Genomic DNA, 24,925 nt, shown 5'->3' with positions numbered 1-24,925 from the left:
ATATGCAAACTTGGGTAAAATGTATATACAGCTTAGAGTTCAATCCCCAATGTCAGAGCAGTTTGATCATTACCCATTCAGAACAGTTATCTTATCTCCATTATTAGAAGAGTTCTCTAAAGGCTGATTTGCACACAACGATTATTGTTCAAAATTCATCCAAACGACAGCTTTTGAGCGATAGCCATTGCGTGTAAATGTGCGCCCATCGTGCACTTTTTGTCCATCGCTGAGTTCAGCTCAGTATAAAAGCCGTCTTCCTTGATGAGGAGACGGCATGCTGTGTTTTCTGCAGGCAGCCTGTGGCAGAACAAAGCAGGCGTATTTAGAGAACAGACCACCCGCTGTTCTCTAAATACATGCAAATGAAGCTAGTTAGCAACTAATGGGTCCAATGCTGCAAAAAGCTTACAGGTACCTCTATATAGGCACTGGAAGGCACCCCAAGGATTTGGGCAGAGCGAGGGATTTCTGGGGTATGGCGTATTTTTTCGCTAAAAACAACGCGGTCGTGATAGCGGGAAAAATGCTATTCAAGTGCTTATTTTATGGGGGGGGGGGGGGGTCAGTATATATGGGACACTAACCTGTTTGTGTATGGAGCTTGACAAAGACGGCAGCAGCCGTCGAAACGTTGCCATGCTGTTTTACTACTGGACCTATTTCTATGAATAAAGGATGACACATCAGCAACCTCTTCTGTTCGTTTGTTGATCTCCTGTGGACCAGTGCTGCCTTCCAAAAACAATTTCCATTCAGGTGCTTATAGGGAGCAGGCGTAAAAACGATGTCGCCGTATATGCGCTCATGGGAAAGAGCCCTTACTGTGAGGGAACACAAATGGTTTGACTTAATGTAATCTGGGCAGGGCTGAACGGGAAAAAAAAAAATTTACCGCAGCCCGCGTCATCGAACTTGTCCGTCTTTTCATTATTCAAAAGTTGGGAGATATGAATTGTTAGCTGCGTGGACCATAACTTAGATCTGCATGAATGTATGACTGTTCTCCATCGTTTTTAACTTGTGATGTCACCAGATTTGTATATTTTTTTAAACTATAAATGTATCAATGGTGACATCAGTCAATGGAGGACTATCTTCTGGTTTGATTTCGGTAACTACGAGGAGCTGCTGATAAGTCTTTGGCTTTACCCAGAAAGAAACGAGATAGGAAGATGAGACTTTACATTTCTTCCACATACTCTCCCCTGATGTCAACACGCTTCTTACATCGGTATTCCAAGTTCTGTAAGCCTTGCAAAAAGAAGGATTTCGGTTGTGCCTCAAACCAGTCATCCGTAGCAGCCATGGCATCAGAAATGGTGGGAAATTTGGTCCCCTTGAGGTGTTTCTTCAGGTTTGGAAACAGATGATAGTCGGAGGGAGCGAGATCTGGTGAATAAGGTGGGTGGTCAACCAGCTGGAAGCCCAGCTCCACCAGTTTTGCCGCGGTCGCTTGTGCAGTGTGAGCAGAGGCTTTGTCTTGCAGGAACAAGATTCCTTTGGACAGCTTGCCGCGCCTTTTGGCCTTCAGAGCTGCCTTCAATTGGTCCAAAAGTTCAATGTAATACCTTGCATTGATGGTGGAACCATTTTGAAGGTAGTCCACTAGCAGCACGCCCTCCTTATCCCAGAACACAGACGCCATCACCTTAGTGGCTGATTTTTGCACCCTGAGCTTCTTTGGGCGAGGAGAACCACTGTGCCTCCACTCTTCTGACTGCTCCTTGGTTTCAGGGTCATACAAATAAATCCAGGTCTCATCCATAGTGACCAGTCGATCCAGGAAGTTCTTATCAGTCCAGAAACGCTGACAAATGGACCGGGAAGGTTTCACTCGCATGCTTTTCTGATCTGTTGTCAAACATTTGGGGACCCACTTTGCAGATCGCTTCTTCATGTTCAGATGTTCATGGATAATGGCACAAACACGTTCACCAGAAATCCCCATGATGTCTGCCATTCCTTTAGCTGAAATTCGCCGATTCTCCAGTATGAGGTTGTGCACAGCATCGACGATCTCCGGAACAACAACCTCTCTTGGTCGTCCAGGATGTTCCTCATCATTGGTGCTGAAGTGGCCCGTTTTAAATGTGGCAACCCCAGTTCTTAACTGTAGAATATGACGGGCATTGATCCCCCAATGTCTGCGACAGATCACCATGAATATCCTTCGCGGACTTTCCTTGCAGAAACAAGAATTTTATCAGCAGCAGGACCCTCTGTAATCCGCTTATCTGCAGGGAGAAATCCCAAAGCAGTTTTATTCTACACAGTGCAAAATATTTTTTTTCGAGGTTGTGGAAATAAGTGACCAGAATTAGTCTTCACGCCATAAGGGACATTCAGTTTACACTTCAACTTGTGTGACTCAATTTTCATTTGCATGACCATGGTGGGAGAGAACTGTCCAACCTTGTAAGAGTCCATGCAGAACTGAGTTTTACCCGCTTGACCTTGGATCCATGAGCCTGTGTTCCCTCCAACAATGCTTACACATCCTACCACGAGAAGAAACGTTGTCATGATACAAATGTATGATGCTCAGAGTTTGAGTCAGGAGACCCCCAGCCTGGCCAGGACATACGTCTGTATTACAGATGTGAACCGGTGCCTGAAATACGGTATAAGAAGAAACCCACCGGGTCAGGCTGGGTCCCCGAGGAGGCTGATCGGCGAAGGTCATCCTGCAGCGGAAAGCCTACCTCAAACCAGTACCATTTGGTAAGGATCTTGAAGGGGGTTTTATTCCTGTGCTGATCTCATCCTCTCATTGAGAAGAGGCGAATTCCTCAGTGGAAATAGTGATAAAATGGACATGCTGCAGAATTGAATTCCGCACGGGTTTTGTGCGAATTATTTCCAAAATTTTATCCTTTTTGCTGCTACTGTAAATGCCGTGGAATTCCAATGTGAAGATTCTGCGTGGAAATTCCATGACCAATCCACCCCGTCTGACCCCTCCCCGCCCCTTAGGAGTAAAAAAAAAACAAAAAACCATTGCCACAAAAAAGTGAGTATAGAAGGAGCCTTGGGCCTAAAAATCGCAGCTATGGGGATGAATGATCCTTGGTTCCCATAAGAGGAGATGTACTTGCGATCGGTGAGTATTTTTATGCTCTCTGCAAATAGACGATCAGCCGATTGTGGACGAAGTGACCATTCGCAGGAATGTGCATGCCTGATAAAGAGAAGTGACATCTGTCAGGCCGGGCTCACACGAGCATGCGCATAATACGTGGTTTAAAAAAAATAAAAGAGTGGCGTTCATATTGCGTTTCGGATTCTACCCATGTGGTGGTTTTAATGCCTTATATTTTTTTCTTCAGCTACTCAAATTATTTTTGCAGCTTTTTTTGTGGCATTGGGCTAATTTTGTTTACTGAATTTTTTCCCCATTTGTTATAAAAAGTAACGGATAAGTTTTTATTTTAAAATTAGTATATTTATGCAAAATAAGAGACAAGAATGGGTCCCCTAATTTGTTTTGGATGCTTTGATATAGAATTCATACAGTCTTGGATTACATGATGGGCATGACAATGTTTTGTTTTTTTAAGGCTGCATTCCCACGAACGTATATCGGCTCGGTTTTCATGCCGAGCCGATATATGTCGTCCTCATCTGCAGGGGGAGGGAGGATGGAAGAGCCAGGAGCAGGAACTGAGCTCCCGCCCCCTCTCTGCCTCCTCTCCACTATTTACAATGGGGAGAGGCAGGGCGGGGCTAATTCTCGGAATTTAGCCCCACCCCTGCCCCACCTCCTTTCATTGCAAATAGTGCAGAGGGGTGGAGAGGAGGCAGAGAGGGGGCGGGAGCTCAGTTCCTGCTCCTGGCTCTTCCATCCTCCCCCCCGCTGCACACGAGGACAACGTATATCGGCTCGGCGTGAAAACTGAGCCGATATACGTTCGTGGGAATCCAGCCTTAAAGGGGTTGTCCCGCGCCGAAACAGGGTTTTTTTTTAAATTCAATAGGCCCCCCGTTCGGCGCGAGACAAACCCAATGCATGTGTTAAAAAAAAACGTTTAGTACTTACCCGAATCCCCGCGCTGCGGCGACTTCTTCCTTACCTTACTAAGATGGCCGCCGGGATCTTCACCCACGATGCACCGCGGGTCTTCTCCCATGGTGCACCGTGGGCTCTGTGCGGTCCATTGCCGATTCCAGCCTCCTGATTGGCTGGAATCGGCACACGTGACGGGGCGGAGCTACGAGAACCAGCTCTCCGGCACGAGCGGCCTCATTCACCAGGGAGAAGACCGGAATGCGCAAGCGCGTCTAAAAGAGCAAGAAGACATCAGAATTAGACGGATCCATGGCGACGGGGACGCTAGCAACGGAGTAGGTAAGTGAATAATTTCTGTATGGCTCATAATTAATGCACGATGTACATTACAAAGTGCATTAATATGGCCATACAGAAGTGTATACCCCCACTTGCTTTCGCGGGACAACCCCTTTAATTATATTCTAGTTTTTTTTGTAACCTTTTTTGTTTTTTACCATGTTGCTCTAAGGCAGCTTATCAGACCTCTGGGGGACATTCACATTGTCTTTTTTTTCCCCCAATTTCACTTTTCCACTATAGCTGCAGCATCCAAAGAAGCCCCAGGTACAGGACAAAACCCCCTGTAGTGACAGTAGTCACTGGCAGAGCTGATCTGGGTCTGCTAATACCTCGTAGCTCTGCCATGCCAGGGGGTATCCAACGGTCACAAGATTGCCAGCTTGAATAGCAGAAGCAGCACTGCTTGTAGCCTGCAAGAGAAAGCAGGAATGGTTAGAAAAGGCTTCTCCTCTGGGTCATTGGCTGTCACGGACAGCTGAGGACCCAACCTGCTCCTACTAGATTGCAGAAGCTTTAATCCTGTGCTATATTTTAATGCAGTATATTTACAGTGCTTGGTCCTTATCAGGTTAAAGTGTACCTGAAACTTCAAAACTTCTGAAATTTTTTTGAACAGTGGGGCACAAATGCTGAACCCCTCCCCAGGGCAGAAGCGCTTAGCTGAGCCCTTTCGACTCATCAGTTCTTGTAACAGATGGGGTTAGCATTGTCTGGTTTCATAACTAGAGATGAGCGAGCACGCTCGGTTAAGGCAGTTACTCAAGTGAGCATCGCTTTTCTCGAGTAACTGCTTACTGAGCAGATTCGGGGGGCGGCAGGTAGTGGGAAAAAGTGTGAGAGATCTCTCGCCCTCTCTTCCCCCTGCTCAGCCCCCCCACCCCCTCCGATTCTGCTCTGACCAGTAAGCAGTTACGAGAAGAGCGATGCTCGCTTGAGTAACTGCCTTAACCGAGCATGCTCGCTCATCTCTACTCATAACCTTTCTATGACCACAATATAAGGGATGCAGCCGAGTGCTTCTGCCCCTTCATTTCCAGCAACCTGTAAGGGGTCTCAGCACTCAGACCTCACAAATTCTGGCATGCCAGTTACATTTTAAAGGTTTTTCATCTGTGTTAGCGTACGCCTCGTGGCCAACAAGGTGTGCCATTTTTTTTTTGTAAAGATAAGCCATGGTGAGTAGAGCGGTACACAAGGGTTTTGGACATCACTAAAAGCCTTCAGGTAAAATTGAATTTGCATTTTGATACATTTATGGTAGATTCTAAATACTTAAATTAAATGCAGTCTGCAAACCTGGGCCATGTTGGACAAGAAGAGGAGATCACTGCCCACCGCGAGGCTGATCAGAGGTCACCAACAGATTGTGGTCATCCTACATCACTAGTGGCACACAGGACTGACACGGGTGCAGGGATCAACATCTCCCTACATGATAGGTATTCAGTCTCCAAGACACAAAGATAATGCAAGTAGTAAAGGATTAACACTAGAGATGAGCGAGTATACTCACTAAGGCACATTACTCGATCGAGTAGTGCCTTAGCCGAGTATCTCCCCGCTAGTCTCTAAAGATTCGGGGACCAGCGCAGGTGAGTTGCGGCGGGGAGGAGAGAGGGAGAGAGAGATACTCGGCTAAGGCACTACTCGCTCATCCCTAATTAACACGTTCTGTCTTTGCTTATTTTTTGGAGAAAGTACTTTGAAACCCCTTTACAGGTGGTTTCACTTATTTTATATCGTGTGGATGGAGAGATGCAGTTTTTGAGCCAAAGCCAGAAGTGGATAGAAAATGGAGTGGAGAATATAAAAGAAAGGCTTTATACCGCCACTTCCTGCTGGATCCACTTCTGGCTTCGATTTTTTAAAAAAACTTTTTTTTTTTTTGTAAAACGTACCAAGTGTGAGCGGTAGGTCAATAGGGAGTTATGAAATACACTATAATACTTTTCCTTACTTTGGGGTCTATGGCTACACAAAATTTTCATTTAAGGGCTTTTAAGGAGTTTCCTACAGAAGCGTTCACATGAAAGAATGATAGACGCGCTAAATTCGCGCACCTAACAGAAGATAGGGCATACGACTGCGAGGTCGCATCTAAGCTTCGTGGTGCAGGCAAAGATAGGACCTGACCTATCTTTGGTGCGTGCTTTTCATAGACTACTATGGGAGATGGAAAGCACCCACCATGGATCGTGAAGACAGGCTAAATCAAGTAGCTGGAATTAACCCGTTCACGCGATCTGTAGTGCAGTATCGCCGCGATCTTTGCACGCAGCCATACTGCGAACCCAGAAAGCTTGTGTGAACGAGCCCTAATAGCCACACAATCAGAACCATTGGCTTCTATGGGAGCTACAAAAGCAGTGTAATGGCACCCTCTCAGCTGTTTCCATAAATCCCAACTACCCAATTCAGCCTTGGTGAGACCCCCGCACCCATCAGACTTTGTTGGCATATTCCATGGAAATCCCCCTTAAGGCTAAAGACACGTGCTATCTGTGTAATCGCATTAAGAGCGCATAGCCCCATTCTAGCTATCAGATTATACGCACGGACCGTTGATATGAATGAAAAAACGAATTGCATGTGTTCTTTTCATTCGTCTTCACGGATGACAATAAGTCATGTAAGCATTCTGATGCAGGTTGCGGCCGGGTAAGTGAATCTGTTTTGACTGCATTTACTGCCCCAGCTGCGCCCCCTAGTGTTCTCCAGATAAAGAATACTTCGAAAACAAGAATTGGGTCAGTGATTTCCTTTATTTAGATCCATCTGGTTTTAAAGTTCATGTTTTAAAGAAAAGTGAAAATAATACGACCGCCGGGGTATTATCTAGAACCGCTGCGGATCCGACAACACCCAGGTGGAAAGCAATCAAAAGTCAACAGAAGGAAAACCAATACGCCAACTAAACGTTAATTAAAGATCTCATTCTGCACTAAAGTCATCTGCAACTGTGAAACTCCAACTCCCAGCGTTCCCTTAGAGAGATGCTGGCAGTTGTAGTTCCACGGCTCGCAGACTGATGTAGTAATGAATGAGCCCCTCAGTGTTAGGGGCAGCAGGCAGTTAATAGTTACACATGAGAGCAGCAAGTATCAAGACCTTTTCCGGCTGGAGGGTCATTTGGACTGGAGGGGGGGCAGGGGGGGAGGGGTTCTAGAAAAATCACATACATATTCTGAACAAAGCTCACAGTTTCTTTCATACTCAAGCCAATTGAACTGAGCCGCAGCATTAGGTAATGTTTCCAAGATAAAAGACGACTTTTTACAGTCATAATTGTAGCAATAAGTTACAGTGCATTTCTCGGCCGCCGCACGGTCCTCCTCAGAAGTCTACAAAGTCAGTCCCATCTTATGAAGTCTGGAAGATCAATATAAATATTGCTCCAGGAAAAAAAAAAAGTTAACAAAAAGTTTACGCCCCGGACTGATGTCATCACAATGTTCTGTTCTAGAATCTGTAAAAATCTCTTGTGTCTCAGCGTTGCATTGGTTCTAGTTTTCGTAACTTCAGCGATGCGTTGGATCATGAAGCCGGGTCTGATGATTTGATGGGACGTTTCTGTTTCTGGGGATTGGAACATTATTCGTCCCCGGTGATTGAAAATATAGAATGACGGGTGGTTCCTTAAAGTATCAAATGTCCTTTAAAAGAAAGAAGAATACCAGTTTATTAGAATTATTGCTGCTGCAAGAGACAACGCTTATCGCCTAATGGAAGCAATAGTTTTAGCGAGATCTATAAAGGGAAGTGGGATTCCGATCATCAGGCCAAGTCTACAAACGGTCATAGGGGTTATGAGCAGCAGTATTATTCTATTCCCTACAGAGGTACGGCATCTCTGTGCGCCAAAACCAAAGGGGTGGGGGAGCTGAAGATAGTTTTCAACAAGTTTTCTTAAAGGGTTATTACTAGTGATGAGCGAGCATTGCCCTTAGCGAGTACCTGCCCGCTCAAGAGACAAGGTTCGGGTGCCGGCGGCGGGCAGGGAGCTGCGGGGGGGAGCGGGGAGATCTCCCCCCCCCCCCCCTGCTGACTGCCGCAACTCACCGCTCCCCGGCGCCGGCACCCAAATCTTGTCTCTCGAAGTGGGCAGGTACTCGCTAAGAGCAATGCTCGCTCATCTCTAGTTATTACCACCTGAGAATTTCATGGCGTATCCACCACAAATGCCATGAAAGTCTGATAGTTGTGGGTTCCACCTATAGGACCTAACATCTCTCTAGTTCTAACCCACGGCCTGGCCTACGGAAACAGACCGAGCGACTGCACTGTTTCTGAAACCACTATAGAAGACAATGGGAGTTACAGAAATGATGTAATACAGCGGGCTACATACAGTTTCTATAACTTGAAAGCAGTGTAGCACAATTCCCATTAACTTCTATGGGAGTTACAGCCAAGTTAGTTACACTAAGCGGTTTTCTTAAAGGGAGCCAGTCATCAATTATAAGCACTATAAATAGAGAGGAGCACGTATACTCGCTAAGGCACGTTACTCGAGGGAGTAGTGCCTTAGCCGAGAATCTCCCCGCTCGTCTCTAAAGATTCGGGGGCCGGCGCGGGTGACAGGTGAGTTGCGGCGGGGAGCGGGGGGGGGGGGGGGGGGGGGGGGTGGGGGGCGGGGGGAAGAGAGATCTCCTGCCGGCCCCTGAATCTTTAGAGACGAGCGGGGAGATACTCGGCTAAGGCACTACTCGCTCGAGTAACGTGCCTTAGCGAGTATACTTGCCTCACCTCTAACTATAAACATAAAGTTATGATGCTTATAGTTTAGTTGACGTGAAGTTTGAGCCTTTTTATGCTCTCTGCACTGGATACTGGATTGGGGGTAAAATGAACAGGTTAATTATGCTGCTTCTACTGTTCTGAAACAAACATGCCACCCTAGTTTTTACCTAAGGCAATGGCCAGAGGTTCCATCACAGATCTGGCATGAAACGCCGGACAGAAAAAGTCCTGCATGGAGGACTTCTCTGCCTGGTTAAATGCCGCATGGCTGAACAGGGAAACCGAACGGACCGCATTATAGTCAATGGGGATCATTTGGCACCATTCGGGCTCATCATAAAACTGATCAGTATGGCCATGGGGTTCCCCTTTCCGGCTCTCATAACGGTGCAGGAAGAGGGAACCCCCCCCCCCTTAGTTCAGGTGTTAATATCGTCTATGTGACCCTTCAGAGCCTCAGTCGGTATGGGCTGTAACACAAGTGAATGTGCATACTTGTTCTTCAGTTCTGAAGTGGCGTCCATGTCCTTAAACTCCCCGGCAACATGTACTATGCCGTAACACGCAACCACAAACGCCAGTAAGGTCTGTAGGACTATCTGCAAGGGAACAAAGACAGAAGCGGTTAGGACTACAGCAAACATGAGCAGCAGCACAGGGAACATCGTGCTGGATCTCAGGGCTAACAGGAATGATCCTACATGCTGTGATAGTGGGGAATACGGAGCGTCGCCCGCTGCAGCCATCAGCTGCTCTGAAAATATACATTTTTGAAGGCAAAAATTTGAGTGAAGTTTTTGATGAGGAAATCTCCCCTCCCCCGCTGTACCGCGTGCCGGAATCATCATCCACCAGCAGCCTTCCTCCCATATCCGCTCTTCAGCGCCGCCCAGGGCTGAGTCTTGTATGCTGCCCACTGCACGTTGCAGGTCAGGGCGCAGTCACACGAGCGGATGTGTACTCGCACTGCGTTTTTACGCACGTGGAAAAGAAAACTAGCACCAGGCGCTCAACCACTGGAACGGTCAATTCGTTCAATGACTTCAAGAGGTGTTCTTTGCCTGCACAGATAGATAGAGCCCGCTGCAGCGGTTTTTGCCCCTGTGGTTGTAAAGCCATTTAACCTTTTCCAATCCACCGTCTGATGTCTTCCTACATTCTGATTGAAGGCTATACAGCTCCGATGTCGGAAGATGTCCGGCAGGGTATTCTTACTGTATATTACTGGCCGCTCTATTGTTGGGGGCCTCTCCAGAATGTCACATACCGCAGTACTGGCTCTAGCCAGCAGATGGCGCCATTGTATAATGGCAGAAAGAGAAAGCCCCCTAGGAAACCCTGAATCCAAAATTGGATTGCAAAGGGTTAAATCAACGGGTTCTATTTTCTGTGTATTGCGCGCAAATACATTCGTGTGACGCAGGCCTTATGAGGACTTTATTTTTGGACTAACTGTATATTCTAATGGCACCCACTGGGGTACATACAATGTGTTATATAACTTATTACAATTTTTTGAGCACCGGGAGATGAAAAAACATCCAGAAACCTCACCACTGTTTTGAGTTTTGTTTTTCTCATCGTTCACCGCTTGGTAAAAAAATAACATAAGTCTCTGATCCGGATCGACGCGATTACTGCAATACGTTTATTTTATTTTATTTTTTCAACTACTTTTGCACAATAAAAAACATGCTTTTAACAGGAAAACAATTGAATCTTTATCGCCGGACTCCAAGCAGAGCTCCGTGGGGCCGCGCTTCTATTGCAGGAAGAGTTATCGGGGTTTTTTTTTATCAGTACCATTTTGAGGCACGGAGGACTTTTGGATTGCATTTTATTAGGCTTTTTGGGAAGTGAACAAAAGAAAAAAAGCAACTCTGGCGTTACTTTCTAAAATTATTCTTACAGTGTCCATGCAAGATAAATAATATTTTTATTGTTCGGGTCGTTACGAACGCAGAAATCCCCATTATGTATTGTATTTACATTTTTTTTCGTATTTTATCCATTTAAAACAGGTTTCTGTTGGAAAAAAAATTGTTTAACGTTTTTATTATCTTTCAAATCAAACTTTATTGACCTGTTTGACTGGTTTTTGGGTCCCTGAAGAGAACTTAAAGATGTAATGGTTTGATCACGAGGATAGTAGACTGCTTTCTACTAAGTCGATAACCGCAGCCTATTAGACTGTATGGGAGGCGGGGCTTAATAGGTGGAGTTATATGGCAGACATGGAGGCCTCCAGCTGCCAGGGAAACCCATTGATACCTTGTGTTTGCATTGAGGAGTTCCGATAGGTTACAGAACGAGTCCCCGCCCCCCTCATCTGCATACATGCTGCAGTTGCCATTGGTAAAGGTAGGCCTTAAGAGAAAACCCTTTGGCTTTCCTTTCCAGCTACAGCAGCGCTCTCACCCAATGGGCTGCATCTGGTATTGTAGCTCAGACATAACCCATAGGGGTAACTAGGCCTTAGTTTCCGGGAGCAGACCCGCACCCCACCCGCACCCTTTTTTTTCCAAACCTAGAAACAACTTTACGGCTTTCTGCTCATCTCCCAGATTAGTATAAGTAACCACGGAGGTCATGGACACCGGACTTCTTACTTACATCTATTGGTAACGTTTCATCTTCTTTCTCAGTCAATCTCATGTATGAGCGATCTACAAATAAAAGCAGAATGGAGAGATTAGTGTTTTCTCCAGTATCGGTGACACTCATCCACGGACAGCGGCTTCTTCACAGACCGTGGGCCGTTCTCAGGGCCGCTGCACAAATAAAGCTGATCCATCGCTATGTGGGTTTATCCCAATGTTCGCACGGACGCTCCGCAGTTCAAGCCGCCCGTAGGAAGTCATGGGCGTCCGCGGCTGTATTCGAGCATGCGGACTTATTTCGTGGACCTTTTGGTCCGGGAAACAAATCGCAACATGCTCCATTTTGCTGCGGGTCCCATACGGACGGCTTCCATTGAAGTCAGTGGAAGCCGTCCAATCCGCAGCCTGTCCGCAAATGAATTGCGGACGGGGCGCAGATTCCACGGGAAAGCGGGAGATTGAAAAAAAAATCTCTACTGCACATGTGCGCCGGCCGGAGCTTCCACACACATCTGCGGTGAAGACCCAGACAGGCAAGCCCTGTCCTTGGCCACGGACATTATCGGATTCCGCTGCGGGCTCTATGCGTTACACGAGTCATGGCGTTATTAACAACCACTTATCAGGGCGGATTTCAGGGCCCACAGCTAGTTTTTGTTTTTCTAGATCTAAGTGCTGCCACCTTAAACAGCGGCGGCATCCTTCACTTTTTATGGGTCATATGACCGCCCATAGGTCTTTTGGCAGCAGCCGGTAAGGGGATTTATTCTGCAGCGCCATCAAAAGAAGCCTGGGGTGTGTCTCCCGTGCCAGGGGGAGCGGGTGACAGCCTGGCACCTGCTCTAACAACGGGAACTGAAGAAACCTCGGGTCACCAGTGTTTAACCCTTTACACGCTGTGGTCAGTGCGACCACGGCATGTAAAAGGCTGACAGAGGAAAGGAGGCTCCCTCTGTCACCCATCAGACCCCCGCCATGTGATCGGGGGGTCTCGATGGGTGGCTATGACACCTGGCGGCTTGAATATAGCCTCCATGAGCAGGCGCATGTCATATCCTCACAAACATCGATGCAGAATACCGCTGTCTGATTGGCGCTGAGGCCGCGCTCACATCTGCAGCTCCACCAGATTGGACAGTACGATCTGAATGCAGTAAGCGGCACACTGGGAAAATAGCGTCATTTCTGAGAACGCGGCAAAAACGCGTGTATTTTCCAATACAGTTTTTACTGCATCTAAACCGCCCCGTGTGAATGCGCCCCAACACCAGCGCACCGTGGGGCACGACACAATGTCAGGCAGGGGTTAATGCTACAGCCGATGTGAATCGGGCCTTACTAATAGCAACCAATTGTCACTTCTCATTTTTCCATAGCAAGACTGAAAATAGGAAATAAAAAGAAAAAGTGTTGATTGGTTGCTATGGGAACATTAGAGGCGATTAATTAAAATTAAGGAGAAGCGGCGAGGTTGCCCACACCAACCCAGCGGGCGCCTGTGGCACAAGTGTTGTGAGATCAGCACCTTACAAAAGAACAAGATGTCAGATTTCAAGCGAATCCCCCCAAATCCACAATGAACAGTCTGGACTATCTGATTGGTCCCCGCTGAGGAGCGTCCTATATGTAGGACAGGAGGGGGAAAAAACGGAGAAAAAACGCACCCGGACGACCTTTAAAGGGAACCGGTCACCAGAAAAACAGTGCGACGGAGCAGGAGGCGAGCGGGCCGCAAGAGGGTCTGCGCAAAAATATGCCATTTAGGCCCCCTGCACACGGCAGAGCCGGACCGTATGCAGAATACCGCGGCGGTGTCCACTCGTGCCTTGCCACTTTCGCTGTCCTCTGTCCTGTGGACGGTCCGCACGGCTCGCCGTCCGACATGCGCAGTACAGATCTTTCTTTTTTAACTATTGCTGGGCAATGGCGCGGAATCCACGACCATTCCACAATGTCATTGCGGACGAGCCGCGAATCGGACGGCTTCCATTGACTTTAATAAAAGCCGACTGTATGGATTCCGCGCAAAAATGAAACACGCTGCGATTTTTCCTCCGCTTGTAGAAACCGCAATTGGTTTCCGCTCCTGTGCAGGAAGAATCGATTTCCCAAGCAAGCCGATTATGTCCCAACTATTGTTTTCCCCCTCGGGGTGGCATTTAAAAAAAAACAAAAAACGCAGTATGAAGAGTGTAATGGCGGATTGACTGAGTTTTTTTTCACCCCCCCATTCATTTCAAAGGGTGATTTCGTGTTGGTAATAATCACTAAAACGCCAAAAATACGACATGCTGCGTGCATATAATAAACAGCGCAAAAGCGCTAGTGTGAGAGGACCCATTAAAATAAATGGAGGTCTAGCGCTGCATATTTCACACGCGGGGGGGGTTTCGGGCGGGCGCACACCAGCGGAATTTCACCACATATCACGCACGCATAATCCGTAGTGAATGGAGTCAATGGGGGTACAGTGATTCTCGCTTTTCCCCTCACACTTGTGAATATTCGTTGAGCGTAAAAGAGAGCGCAGCATGTTCTATTTTTTACCGTATATTACGTGCAACAGAGCCCTATTGTTCTCTATGGGCGCGTAATAAACGCTGTATCTATGCGATTACATTGTGTGGCATCTATACCCGCCGCCGCTAAGAGGCAAAGCCAAAAATGAAAGAGAAAAAAAAACAGGCTGCGCATGAGAGCGTGCGCGAGATACGCCGTCCTGCGCAGTGAAATTAGCGGCCCGACGCAGCGATAGGCTGGCTTAGCAATAATCCATGCAGCTTGTTACGGATACGCCTGTGTGAGCCGGCCCTTGGCTTTAGCGTTTATGTGCCCGCTATGTATAAACGCGCCGTCTCGAGTCAAAGACGTAACGTCATCATGCCTATAAGACGTCACGCCACAGTGGAAACCCCGCCTCCCCTCCCGTTCGCCACCTCCCTGTGTATTACCGCCAGCGCTGACAGTGAATTTCCCGCGGGCTCGCTGTGTGTTTCCCGCACATACGCAGTGCTAAGTGGCATATTTTGCGTACAACCACGTGCGGCGGCCGCTCCATTACACTATGGCGGAGGGATATTAAACCAGTTTTATGGCGACGGGGTCCCTTTACAATTGCGCAGCTTTCTCCCCTTGTGTGTACAGGGAGGGAGCAGTCAGTCAACAAGCTGCGGGTGAGCAGCACTGTGCGCCTCTGACATGGAGCTCCGTTCACGAGTCAAACTTTAAAAAGTGTGTTCATTCTTAAAGGCGGCAGCATTACACGGGGACAACGGGCAGCATGAGCCCAGTGACAGCCTCCCCTTATAGACCTAGGAGTCCAGTGGGCGGGTCTATCAGTGACTGACAATAGGGTCGCTCTCATTCGTCTTTTCTGCGCGCCCATCTCGCTCACTAAGGTCAATAGAAGTCTATGGGAGGAGCAGAAATGCGCGCTCAATACCGGCTCAAAGCACTGCGCAATTCCTTAGGAAAAAGACGACATCTGGAACTCGTAAGGCTAAATAGCCTTTGAAAACGGCGCAGGAAATATGCGAAATCGCATTGTTCACGGCGCAAATACGATGTGCTGAAGTGAGCATTTTTGCACAAACGTTCATGCGAAGGGGCCCCAAAAAAGTCCTTTTTGACGAGCCAAAGTCTCGTCTGAATGAGCAAACAAGCGAGTGACGTCACCGCTAACGCGTTCGCAGTCGTGCGGCCGGTCTAAACAGGTAAATGCATTGTTGGCTTGAGATTAGACTGCGCAATAATCGACGCGGGGGGACCGAGGACGGGCAGGGGCGCCGCCGGGGGGACCCAGGACGGGCAGGGGCGCCGCCGGGGGGACCCAGGACGGGCAGGGGCGCCGCCGGGGGGACCCAGGACGGGCAGGGGCGCCGCCGGGGGGACCCAGGACGGGCAGGGGCGCCGCCGGGGGGACCCAGGACGGGCAGGGGCGCTGTGCTGCCCATCTATCCCTGCAGACAGCGTATGGACTCCACGGACTTCCTATAGCGCCCCCAGCAGTGATGGATGGGCTGCAGCAGCCGGACCCCCACCCACCAGTCACTATGAGACGTTAGAGGTTCATGACCTTCTAACACATCTCCGCTATCCAGAGTAGGAATAAGAGTCTGATCAGTGGGGGTCCGGCCACCAGGACCCTCCGAGGTCATGAGAGCGGGGGTCCCGACCCCCCTGTATGAGTCTAGCTGTGGCACAGTAGACAGAGCCCAACCTCCTGCAGCCCCAGCTGCCCCCCGCTCCTGCTCAGTGGGGTCCCTGCGGTCAGACTCCCCCATCACACATGCAGCACTACTAACTACAATGCAGTAACTCCGTTATCCGGACGCACCAATCACATTAATCTGACACCCCACCACACACGACGCGCTAACGGCGGCACAACCCCCCCACCAGCCCCTGCCTGCGTCCGCTGGACGCCAGCAAACCGCTCTGCAGCAGAATAGAAATGGAGATGGTTTCCATTCACTGACAGGTAGCAGAGATCCTGGAAACAACGGCTGTGATTTGAAATGAAGTATATTAGAGACTGGCAGGCCTGTTGCTTACAGTATGGCCCAGCAGACTCCTGGGGTCACAACAGGGGCCAGAGGTCAGCAGCTGCCTCCCCTCCCCCGCGGCCTCCCAGGCCTCTCCCGGTGTAGCCATTTATCCTCCTCCCCATCTGACACGCCGCTTCTCCCGCGCCCGGGACTTACGCTGAGCCGCTGAAAAAGCCGCATGTGCCAGTGCAAAGAGCCCGACCCCGACCAGCCCTTTCCAGATTGAAGACGCCATGTCCCCGGAGCAGCTCCACTGCCAGATACTACAGCGAATAGCCGGCGGCCGCTGTCAGTGACGTCAGACTGCTGCGACGGCGCATAGTGCTGACGACTGACGTCAGACGTCTCACGTGCGTAGTGGAAGCGGCGCCATATTGGGGTGGGCACTGGGAGGAGGAACGTGCAGGGAAAAGGGAGGATTGGGCTGCAAAATAAAACAATTTGACTTTTGCTCTGAATTTCTGTGGGATGGCAGAGTTACTTGTAGAGGACTTCATTATTATAGTGTTACCCAACTGAAGTGCCTGCGCAAAATATGGCAATGTGAATGAACCAATTGAAACAAATGGCTTCTGTTCTCTGTGTATTGCGTGTGCAAATTTTGCTCACACAAATACTCGCATGTGAAGTGGCGGAGGACCGCTCCATCTGCTCCAGGAGTCTATGGCCGCCTGCAGACGGCCGGGTCGAATCCCACTGCGAGAATTCTCGCAGTGGGATGTGGTCCTGTGCCCCTGCAGAGACCTGCGTCTGTACCGATCCTGGCGTCTTCCATCACCTGCTATGTTGCCGGCCAGCCGGCCCGTCACTACTGAGATTTCTGTGCGGGCCCCTGCGAGACCCACACAGAAATAGAGCATGCCGCAATTTGTTTTCCGCGTGTGTTTTAACGTGGACAAATTGCGGCTGTCTGCCTAAATTGCGTTATCTAATACAATCCTATGGCAGCAAGCGTGGGCGGAAATTCTGCGGGGAATCCCGCCGCACAATTTCCGCCCATGTGCAGGGGGCCTACAGATGTACGAGGGGCTGAGACCTTTTTCTTAAATGGAGCACCATAGACTAAGTGCTGTATGGGGAGCCGAGGGCTGTATTTTAGGCTGGATTCAAACGACCGTATATCGGCTCGGTTTTCACGCCGAGCCGATATACGTCGTCCTCATCTGCAGGGGGGGGGGGGAGGATGGAAGAGCCAGGAGCAGGAACTGAGCTCCCGCCCCCTCTCTGCCTCCTCTCCGCCCCTCTGCACTATTTGCAATGAAAGGAGGCGGGGGCAGGGCTAAGTGACAAGAATCAGCCCTGCCCCCATCCCGCCTTTCCCCATTGCAAATAGTGCAGAGGGGCGGAGAGGAGGCAGAGAGGGGGCGGGAGCTCAGAGCACTGCTCCTGGCTCTTCCAGCCTGCAACAGCTCCAATAAGCTGTGCCACTTATCAGAGCTGTTAACCCTTTAAATGCATGGCGTTAAAAGAGTTAACAACTCCGATGAGCTGTCCAATTATAAGAAGATAGGCAGCAAACACGGTGTTTCTTTATAAAATTGCTAAATCTTTATTCCTCAGGCCCCCACAGCGGTCATGTCAACGACGTTTCGATCCCCTCCGGGATCTTTGTCAAGCTCAACACAACATATACAAGGCATACAATTTACATGACTGCTGTGGGGGGCATGAGGAATAAAGATTTAGCAACCATAGATGCTGCCTATCTTCTTATAATTGGACTATTTATGGGATCAGGGTCCGATCCAATACCAGTCGCGCATCGTTGACCGATACTACTCCGCCTGACGTTGGTTTGCCGGTGAGTGCTGTTGGTGAAATTTCTTTATTAGTAGCTCCGATGAGCGGCACGGCTTATCGGAGCTGTTGTGGATGGGTGTCAGCTGTAAGAAACAGCTGGAACCTGACGTTTGGGGGTCCCGCACTGCCCCCCGAGATAAGATCGTGTGTTGCCATGTGGTTGAAAGGCCCGAAGGCTGCCTATGCAGGGTGCCTATTAAGCCTTGCCTATGGCATGGCTTAATAGAATGCCTGTCCGATCAATGTGCAGTAGGATGTAATGCTATGACTTTACATCATATTGTATGGCAAGTTCTTATATAGTGAAGTTCGCAAGTAGGGGACTATCTACTCACCAGCTTCCCTAATATCTGCGCACAGTCTTAAAAGCTAACTCTTTTTCAGACCGCTGTTTGTGCACTCTCATGGGAGTCTATGAAGAGAGCGCCAGTGATCTCAAAAAGGTCTGATTTTAAAACCGCACATGGACTTCACAAGGGGTAGCGGGTGAATATAAAAAAAATACATCCCCGGCTCCCTAAACAGCAGCATAACTTAGTCAATGGTGCTGCTTGGTGGTGAAAGGTTCCCTTTAAGTCCCTCCACACAAGGTGTATCTGATGGCTCCATGACATAAACAAGTTATCTAACTTTGGGGAAAAGGTCTGTTTCCAGGCAGCAGTGGTTTCACACTGCTCATGGTCATAGCAGTCACATGCCATCCGCCTGGCATCACGGCTGTTATAGCTAAGTGCTGATGCCATTTATCCTGTACCCCACAGGCTGAGCATGCATGTGTTCTCAATTGAGAGAGGGGAATAAGCCGCTGCCAGACTCCTCTCGAGGAAAATCCCCTGCCCATCTGGTAATAAAGTCCGTAGTCCGGTATTTATTTTTTTACCAGCCATATCCAAGGGGTTTTCTAGGCAAAAACTATTGATGACCTCTCAAGGTAAGTCATCAATAGTTAAAGGGGTTGTCCCGCGAAAGCAAGTGGGGGTATACACTTCTGTATGGCCATATTAATGCACTTTGTAATGTACATCGTGCATTAATTATGAGCCATACAGAAGTTATTCACTTACCTGCTCCGTTGCTAGCGTCCTCGTCTCCATGGTGCCGTCTAATCTTCAGCGTCTAATCGCCCGATTAGACGCGCTTGCGCAGTCCGGTCTTCTCCCTTCTGAATGGGGCCGCTCGTGCCGGAGAGCTGCTCCTCGTAGCTCCGCCCCGTCACGTGTGCCGATTCCAGCCAATCAGGAGGCTGGAATCGGCAATGGAACGCACAGAGCCCACGGTGCACCATGGGAGAAGACCTGCGGTCCACCGTGGGTGAAGATCCCGGCGGCCATCTTCGCAAGGTAAGTAAGAAGTCACCGGAGCGCGGGGATTCGGGTAAGTACTATCCGTTTTTTTTTTAAACCCCTGCATCGGGTTTGTCTCGCGCCGAACGGGGGGCTATTGAAAAAAAAAAAAACCCGTTTCGGCACGGGACAACCCGTTTAATTGCCAGGAAGCCGCCCTTCGGGATCACACCTGATCGCCAGGACCGCTGTCACTGCAGTGGACCGGATGTGCATCATAGGAGACGGGAGTGGAAGTGGCCTTGTTGGCTTTATTCCCATTGCAATTAATGGAAGCTGAAGCAACTGTTCCACTTCCGTGGGAGTGAAGTCACTTCTGCTCCCATCTCCTATGACACACGTCCGGCCCGTGAGACTGATAGCAAGCCTAGTCATCTCCAGGGTTCCTGTGCAATGGGTCCCCGGCGATTAACTATTAATAACCAATCTTGAGTTTTTGCCCAGAAAACCTCTTTAATGACCTGTGAAAATAATTGTCAGCTGTGAGCGTCGCCGGGCAGTAACCACACCATGAAGTATTTTAACTCACCCTCCAGCACCAGTCTGGCCACCTCTGATGTAAGCAGAGATTCTGACTCCTCCTCCCAGCAGTGGCTGGACCGGAGCTAGAGACTAAATTAAAGTATTTCATAGTGTGGTTGCTGCCCTACCGAAATACAGTGATGGGGGGGCACAAAAAGGGGGAACTGTTATTACTGGGGACACTAAGGGGGTCACTATTACTAGCAGGGAAAACTAAAGGGGCACTACTACTACCGGGGCCATGATTACTTTTGGGGCCACTGAGATGGGGTAAAATGTTGGCCTGGTGTTGACCCCCTAACATTAATTCAGAGACTCTAAACTTTCACATTCCTTGTAACGGGACTATTTACTGTTATGCTCATCCTACCCTGGTATTTATCTAAGTGCTATTAATCCCAACATGTCTGTGCCCTCTTACCCTGTCTCTGGTATTTATCTAGTGCAAATCAAGTACACCATGTTTGTGCCCTCCCATGTGATCATGTGTATATATTAAATATGTCTTTAGATTTGTTCGATTATGCCTGAGGAAGGACCCTGAGAGGTTTGAAAGTTTGCTGTAACATCATGTATTTTTGTTAGCCATTAAAGGGTATCATATCTACAAGATTACTTGTTTTGTCTTACTGAGAGCAATCACACTCACAGACTAGGCACTGACTCTCAGGGGTGACAGTGAGGGAACGGGGAGCCAGGTAAGTATAAGAATTATACTGTCCTATAAGTTCCATAACTTAGTTAATGGTACTTTTTGAACATGAAGGTTCCCTTTAAGTGCACCCAAAGTGCAGGTGTTCCTAACTACCTGTCATTAAAGGTGTTGATTGGGGGAGCCAATTCCTTAATGTGAACAAATGGAGTCAGCGCCATTCTGAAAGTTAATTGATTTTTCTCTTTTTGCTCTCATGGTTGCAGCCGATGCCGTCCGACTTCTCTTCCCCCTTAGCCAGCGGTAGATGTGAAAGCAGGAAGAGAAATCAATTAGCTTCCAGAACAGAGCTGGCTCTGAGCGATCAGCGCCTGTAATGACGAGTGCTGACTGCCCGCACACCAGAGGTTCTTTGTAGTTAGCTGGTGTGACTAAAATCATAATTAAAGGGGTTATGTTCACATGGGGCAGAATTTGCTGCTGATTGCCCATAGCAGAGCTATAGAGCAAACTTTTTATTTAGGCTTTTTCACACAATTTACGCCCTCATTTGAGCAGGTGGAATCTGCCTTACTATCAATGACCTTCGCTCAGGTTAAGTAATTAACAATTGATCGGTAGGATCCACTGCTTGTGATCCCGGCAGATCTGTTTTTCATTGTCGTTGCGGATAGAGCCTGGAAACATTGAATGGAAGCGGCGCCTGCAATACCAACTTGCGTCACTTTACTACAGACAGAGTTGTCTCCTTCCAGAAGTGTCCTCGATGACCGCCGGCCCCATATCAGCTGATCGGCAGGGATACTGAGCTGCAAACTCCTGCCGATCAACTATGGATGACCTGGCTTCGGTGTGGGAGGGGAAGTCGCGGCCAGCGCAGTACTGGCGGAATGGCTGCTTATTTCACTCCTCATCTGTAGGGAGACAGAAAATAGGGCAATGGGAAAATGTATATGGGAAACTGAACTGATAGACCTCAAGCTGGGAGCAAACAGCAGCAGCCAATGAAGTTTTTGAAAACTCGGGTAAACTTTAAGCTCCGTTCACATTTCTTCCAATCCATCATGGAACAGAAGAGCGAAAAGAAACCCAGAATAATGGGAACCAGCGGCGACTCACAGAACTCAGTGACTTACTGGGATCCGTCCCGTTTCCTTTTACTTTATGCAGCACAATTGTTTTTCATAAATGTCTTCTGAGCCGACAGGCACAATACAAAGCAGTAGAGAATCCCATGGCAGCGCCCCCAAGGTCGGACTAAAAATATAGATTTTTACCAGAATTGCAAATTATCCCCCATCCACAGCACAGTTAAGGCTGGTTTAGACACAACGATTGTGTGTTCTTTAGCGCAAGGTGATTGCTCAAACGTTGAGCGATCACCTTGCGCTCCAAGCGGAGGATGCAGAAGACAAGCGGGGTGTCCCCACTTGCCTTCTACATACAGCTGTTCCCCGCTGGGAGCGCCCGGCTGTCATACAGCCGAGCACTCCCAGGGAAGGATGCAGAAGACAAGCGGGTGTCCCCGCTTGTCTTCTGAATCCAGCTGTTCTCTGCTCGGAGCGCCCGGCTGTTATACAGCCGAGCGCTCCGTGCGGGGTATGGAGGACACAGCTGGACCGCTCTGTTCTTCATACCCTGCCTGTCATCAGGGAGCGGGATACAGCTGAAACAATGGTATCAGCTGTATCCCGCTGTGAATCCCTGATAAGGCTGATCCCTGATGTAAGTGCAGTTAGACACAACGATTATCGCTCAAAAGATGGCTTTGAGCGATTTTTGACCGAAAAACATTGTGTCTAAAAGGGCTTTTACCACTATCACTGCAGAAACCCCCACCGATCCTGAGAATGGGGGTCCTGTGTCTTCCGCACCCCCTGCAGTGTGGAGGAGACTAGAGTGCTGGTTGTGCCAGCTTACTAGTGCTCCATTCACTGGCAAAGTGACTGCTGGAGATATCAGAGCGGCAAGTATTACCGTCAGCCCCATTGACATGCATGCTCCCACCATGCATGCTCGACCAGTGCTCTATTAATCCTGATGCCACTGTGGGGGAAGAAGCGACCCTGCCCTGTCAGGCAGAGGGGGGCATGAGTCTCCTGGTCTCGAGATTGGCGGGGTCTCAGCATTGAGACCCCTACTGATCAGCAAGTTATGCTATTTCCTTCAGATAGTGGAGTAACTTGCGATTCTGTTAGAACCCCTTTAAGTTTAATCAAATTTTGAAAAACATATTTTTTAAAACCTAAATCTGGAAACCAAAACCCCTTTTTCCCAGTTATTTAAAATATGAACAAAAAATAAACATAACGGGTATCAAGTCCGTACAAATAAAATGTAACGTTATTTATCCTGCACAGTGAACAGCGCCAGGAGAGATTCACACGAGCGTATGTGTATTTGTACACGCATGAGCAGTGATTAGAATAGCATATGTGCCCCAAAACAGTACCTATAGAACCAGCAGTGTGCTCTGCGCAGCTCCGGCGACGGAACAATAGAAGAGGTTTCAGAATCTGGCACACAATGTAAAGAAAAAAAAAAAAAAGGAAAAAGTGTTTCATTTTGTATATTGAAGTATTGCGGTGTATTGTATGGGACTAAAGAGTGAGATAATGGGATAACGCATGTGGAATCCGGCCCTGTGCCCAGCTGGTGACCCCGTGTACCTGTCCCAGGGGCGTAACTATAGAGGATGCAGGGGATGCGGTTGCACCCGGGCCCAGGAGCCTTAGGGGGCCCATAAGGCCTCTCTTCTCCATATAGGGAGCCCAGTACTATGAATAAAGCATTATAGTTGGGGGCCCTGTTACAGGTTTTGCATTGGGGCCCAGAAGATTCAAGTTATGCCTCTGTGCAGCATGGTTTAGGTATGGGTACGGGTACAGATACAGATAGAGGAGGGGTCCAGCTCACGTTTTGCATCAAGGCCCCTGAGCCTTTAGTTACACCCCTGGGTACGGGTACAGATACAGATAGAGGGGGGGGGGGGGGGGGGGCAGCTCACCTTTTGCATCAAGGCCCCTGAGCCTTTAGTTACGCCCCTGACCTGTCCGGATTCTGTACTGCGGATATGCCGTCCGTCGCACTGCAATACATGCGCAGTACAGATTATGCTGCGCCATAACGAGGCGATGACATGAATCCCGCGGCCTTTCCACAATGATGATAGCGGAAAAGCCGTGGGTTGGACGGTTTCCATTGACTTCAATGGAGGTCGTTCGCACGGAATCCGCCTAGAAATAGAGCATACTGCGATTTTTTTCCCCCCCGTGAGCAGAAAATCGCAATGGATTTCCGCTTGTGTGCAGGAAAAACTGCTTTTCCGTAGCATGCTACGGCAGGTATTTGCTACGAATCCAGAGGCGAATGCCCGCTCTGGAATCCGAAATGCACCTCCATCTGTGTGCGGCCGGCCTCTAAATAATGCATTAACGGTAAAAAAAAAACCCTTGTGCCTTTTTTTAAATAAAAAACAAATAGCGCATGACTCCGCCCACATGGCGAACGCTGTCAGATAAAAAAAAAATACACAATGGCGGCCAGAATTGCGCCTTTTATTGGACATCCGCTCTTCACGATAAGATTAAAAAGCGATCAAGAACTCCCAGTTCCCCCAAATGGTAGCGCTGCAACCCGCGGGCCCTCGCACGGCGCCGTTGATGGAAGACTGAGGAAGATGGCGGCAGAATGCAATTTTTAAAAATACATTTTATTTTCTAAGTAGTGAAATACAACGACATGTAAATTTGGCGCCGCTGTAATCGTGTCGACTCATGGAATAACGCCAACGTCATCTTCACTTTACCGTGTGCCCTGGAAAAACAAGACCGCCTAAATATTGCATTTTTTTCCATTTCCTTCCGCTTTTCAAACTTGTTGGTGACACCGAATTGAGAAATACATCGAAGTGCGTATGCGAATGCGCAGCACAACGCGTTTGCGCCATGAACGAGTCTTTTTTTCCGCACGTCTGCATATTTTACTGTACTGTTTCTGCGCGTCGGCCATGGTTTTTGTGTGCGTGACACAACTCCGATTTAAATGGCTATTAGGCCTAACGAGGTCTGTTCGTTTTTCCAGCGGACTGCGCATCTCCTGTGCAAATTTGCGCACCCCTGATAGACTTCTATGGGGATCCTTGGTGCGCAGAAATAGAGCACGCTTTTTTTTTTTGCGTGCACGAAATATACGGAAATGCGTACGACCCCGATGAATTCAATAGGTTCTATTATCGCCATATTGAGCGCGCAAATTCTGCGGTGAAATACCAGCTTTCAGATAGAGAAAGAAAATAGGGGAAAAAAGGAAATTTTATGAATGTGGGGAGAAAAACAAAAAAGGGTAAGAAGAAACAACGTGAGAGTCGT

General features: G+C 48.6%; 1 protein-coding gene across 1 annotated transcript; it reads right to left on the bottom strand.

Annotated features, from left to right (window-relative positions):
* Window positions 1-7,094: 7,094 nt before the first annotated feature.
* On the bottom strand, window positions 7,095-16,543 carry MMGT1 (membrane magnesium transporter 1). Its single transcript, XM_066581832.1, is given in 5 exon segments — window positions 7,095-7,912; window positions 7,914-8,004; window positions 9,587-9,690; window positions 11,705-11,757; window positions 16,395-16,543. Coding segments are annotated over 5 exon segments (402 nt in total). The 5' UTR covers window positions 16,474-16,543; the 3' UTR covers window positions 7,095-7,837.
* Window positions 16,544-24,925: the final 8,382 nt, after the last annotated feature.

This window comes from Eleutherodactylus coqui, chromosome 10, assembly GCF_035609145.1.
Source record: "Eleutherodactylus coqui strain aEleCoq1 chromosome 10, aEleCoq1.hap1, whole genome shotgun sequence".
NCBI lineage: Eukaryota > Metazoa > Chordata > Amphibia > Anura > Eleutherodactylidae > Eleutherodactylus > Eleutherodactylus coqui.
The sequence above is the reverse complement of the archived record's forward strand: the minus strand, read 5'-3'. Positions and strand labels throughout refer to the sequence as shown.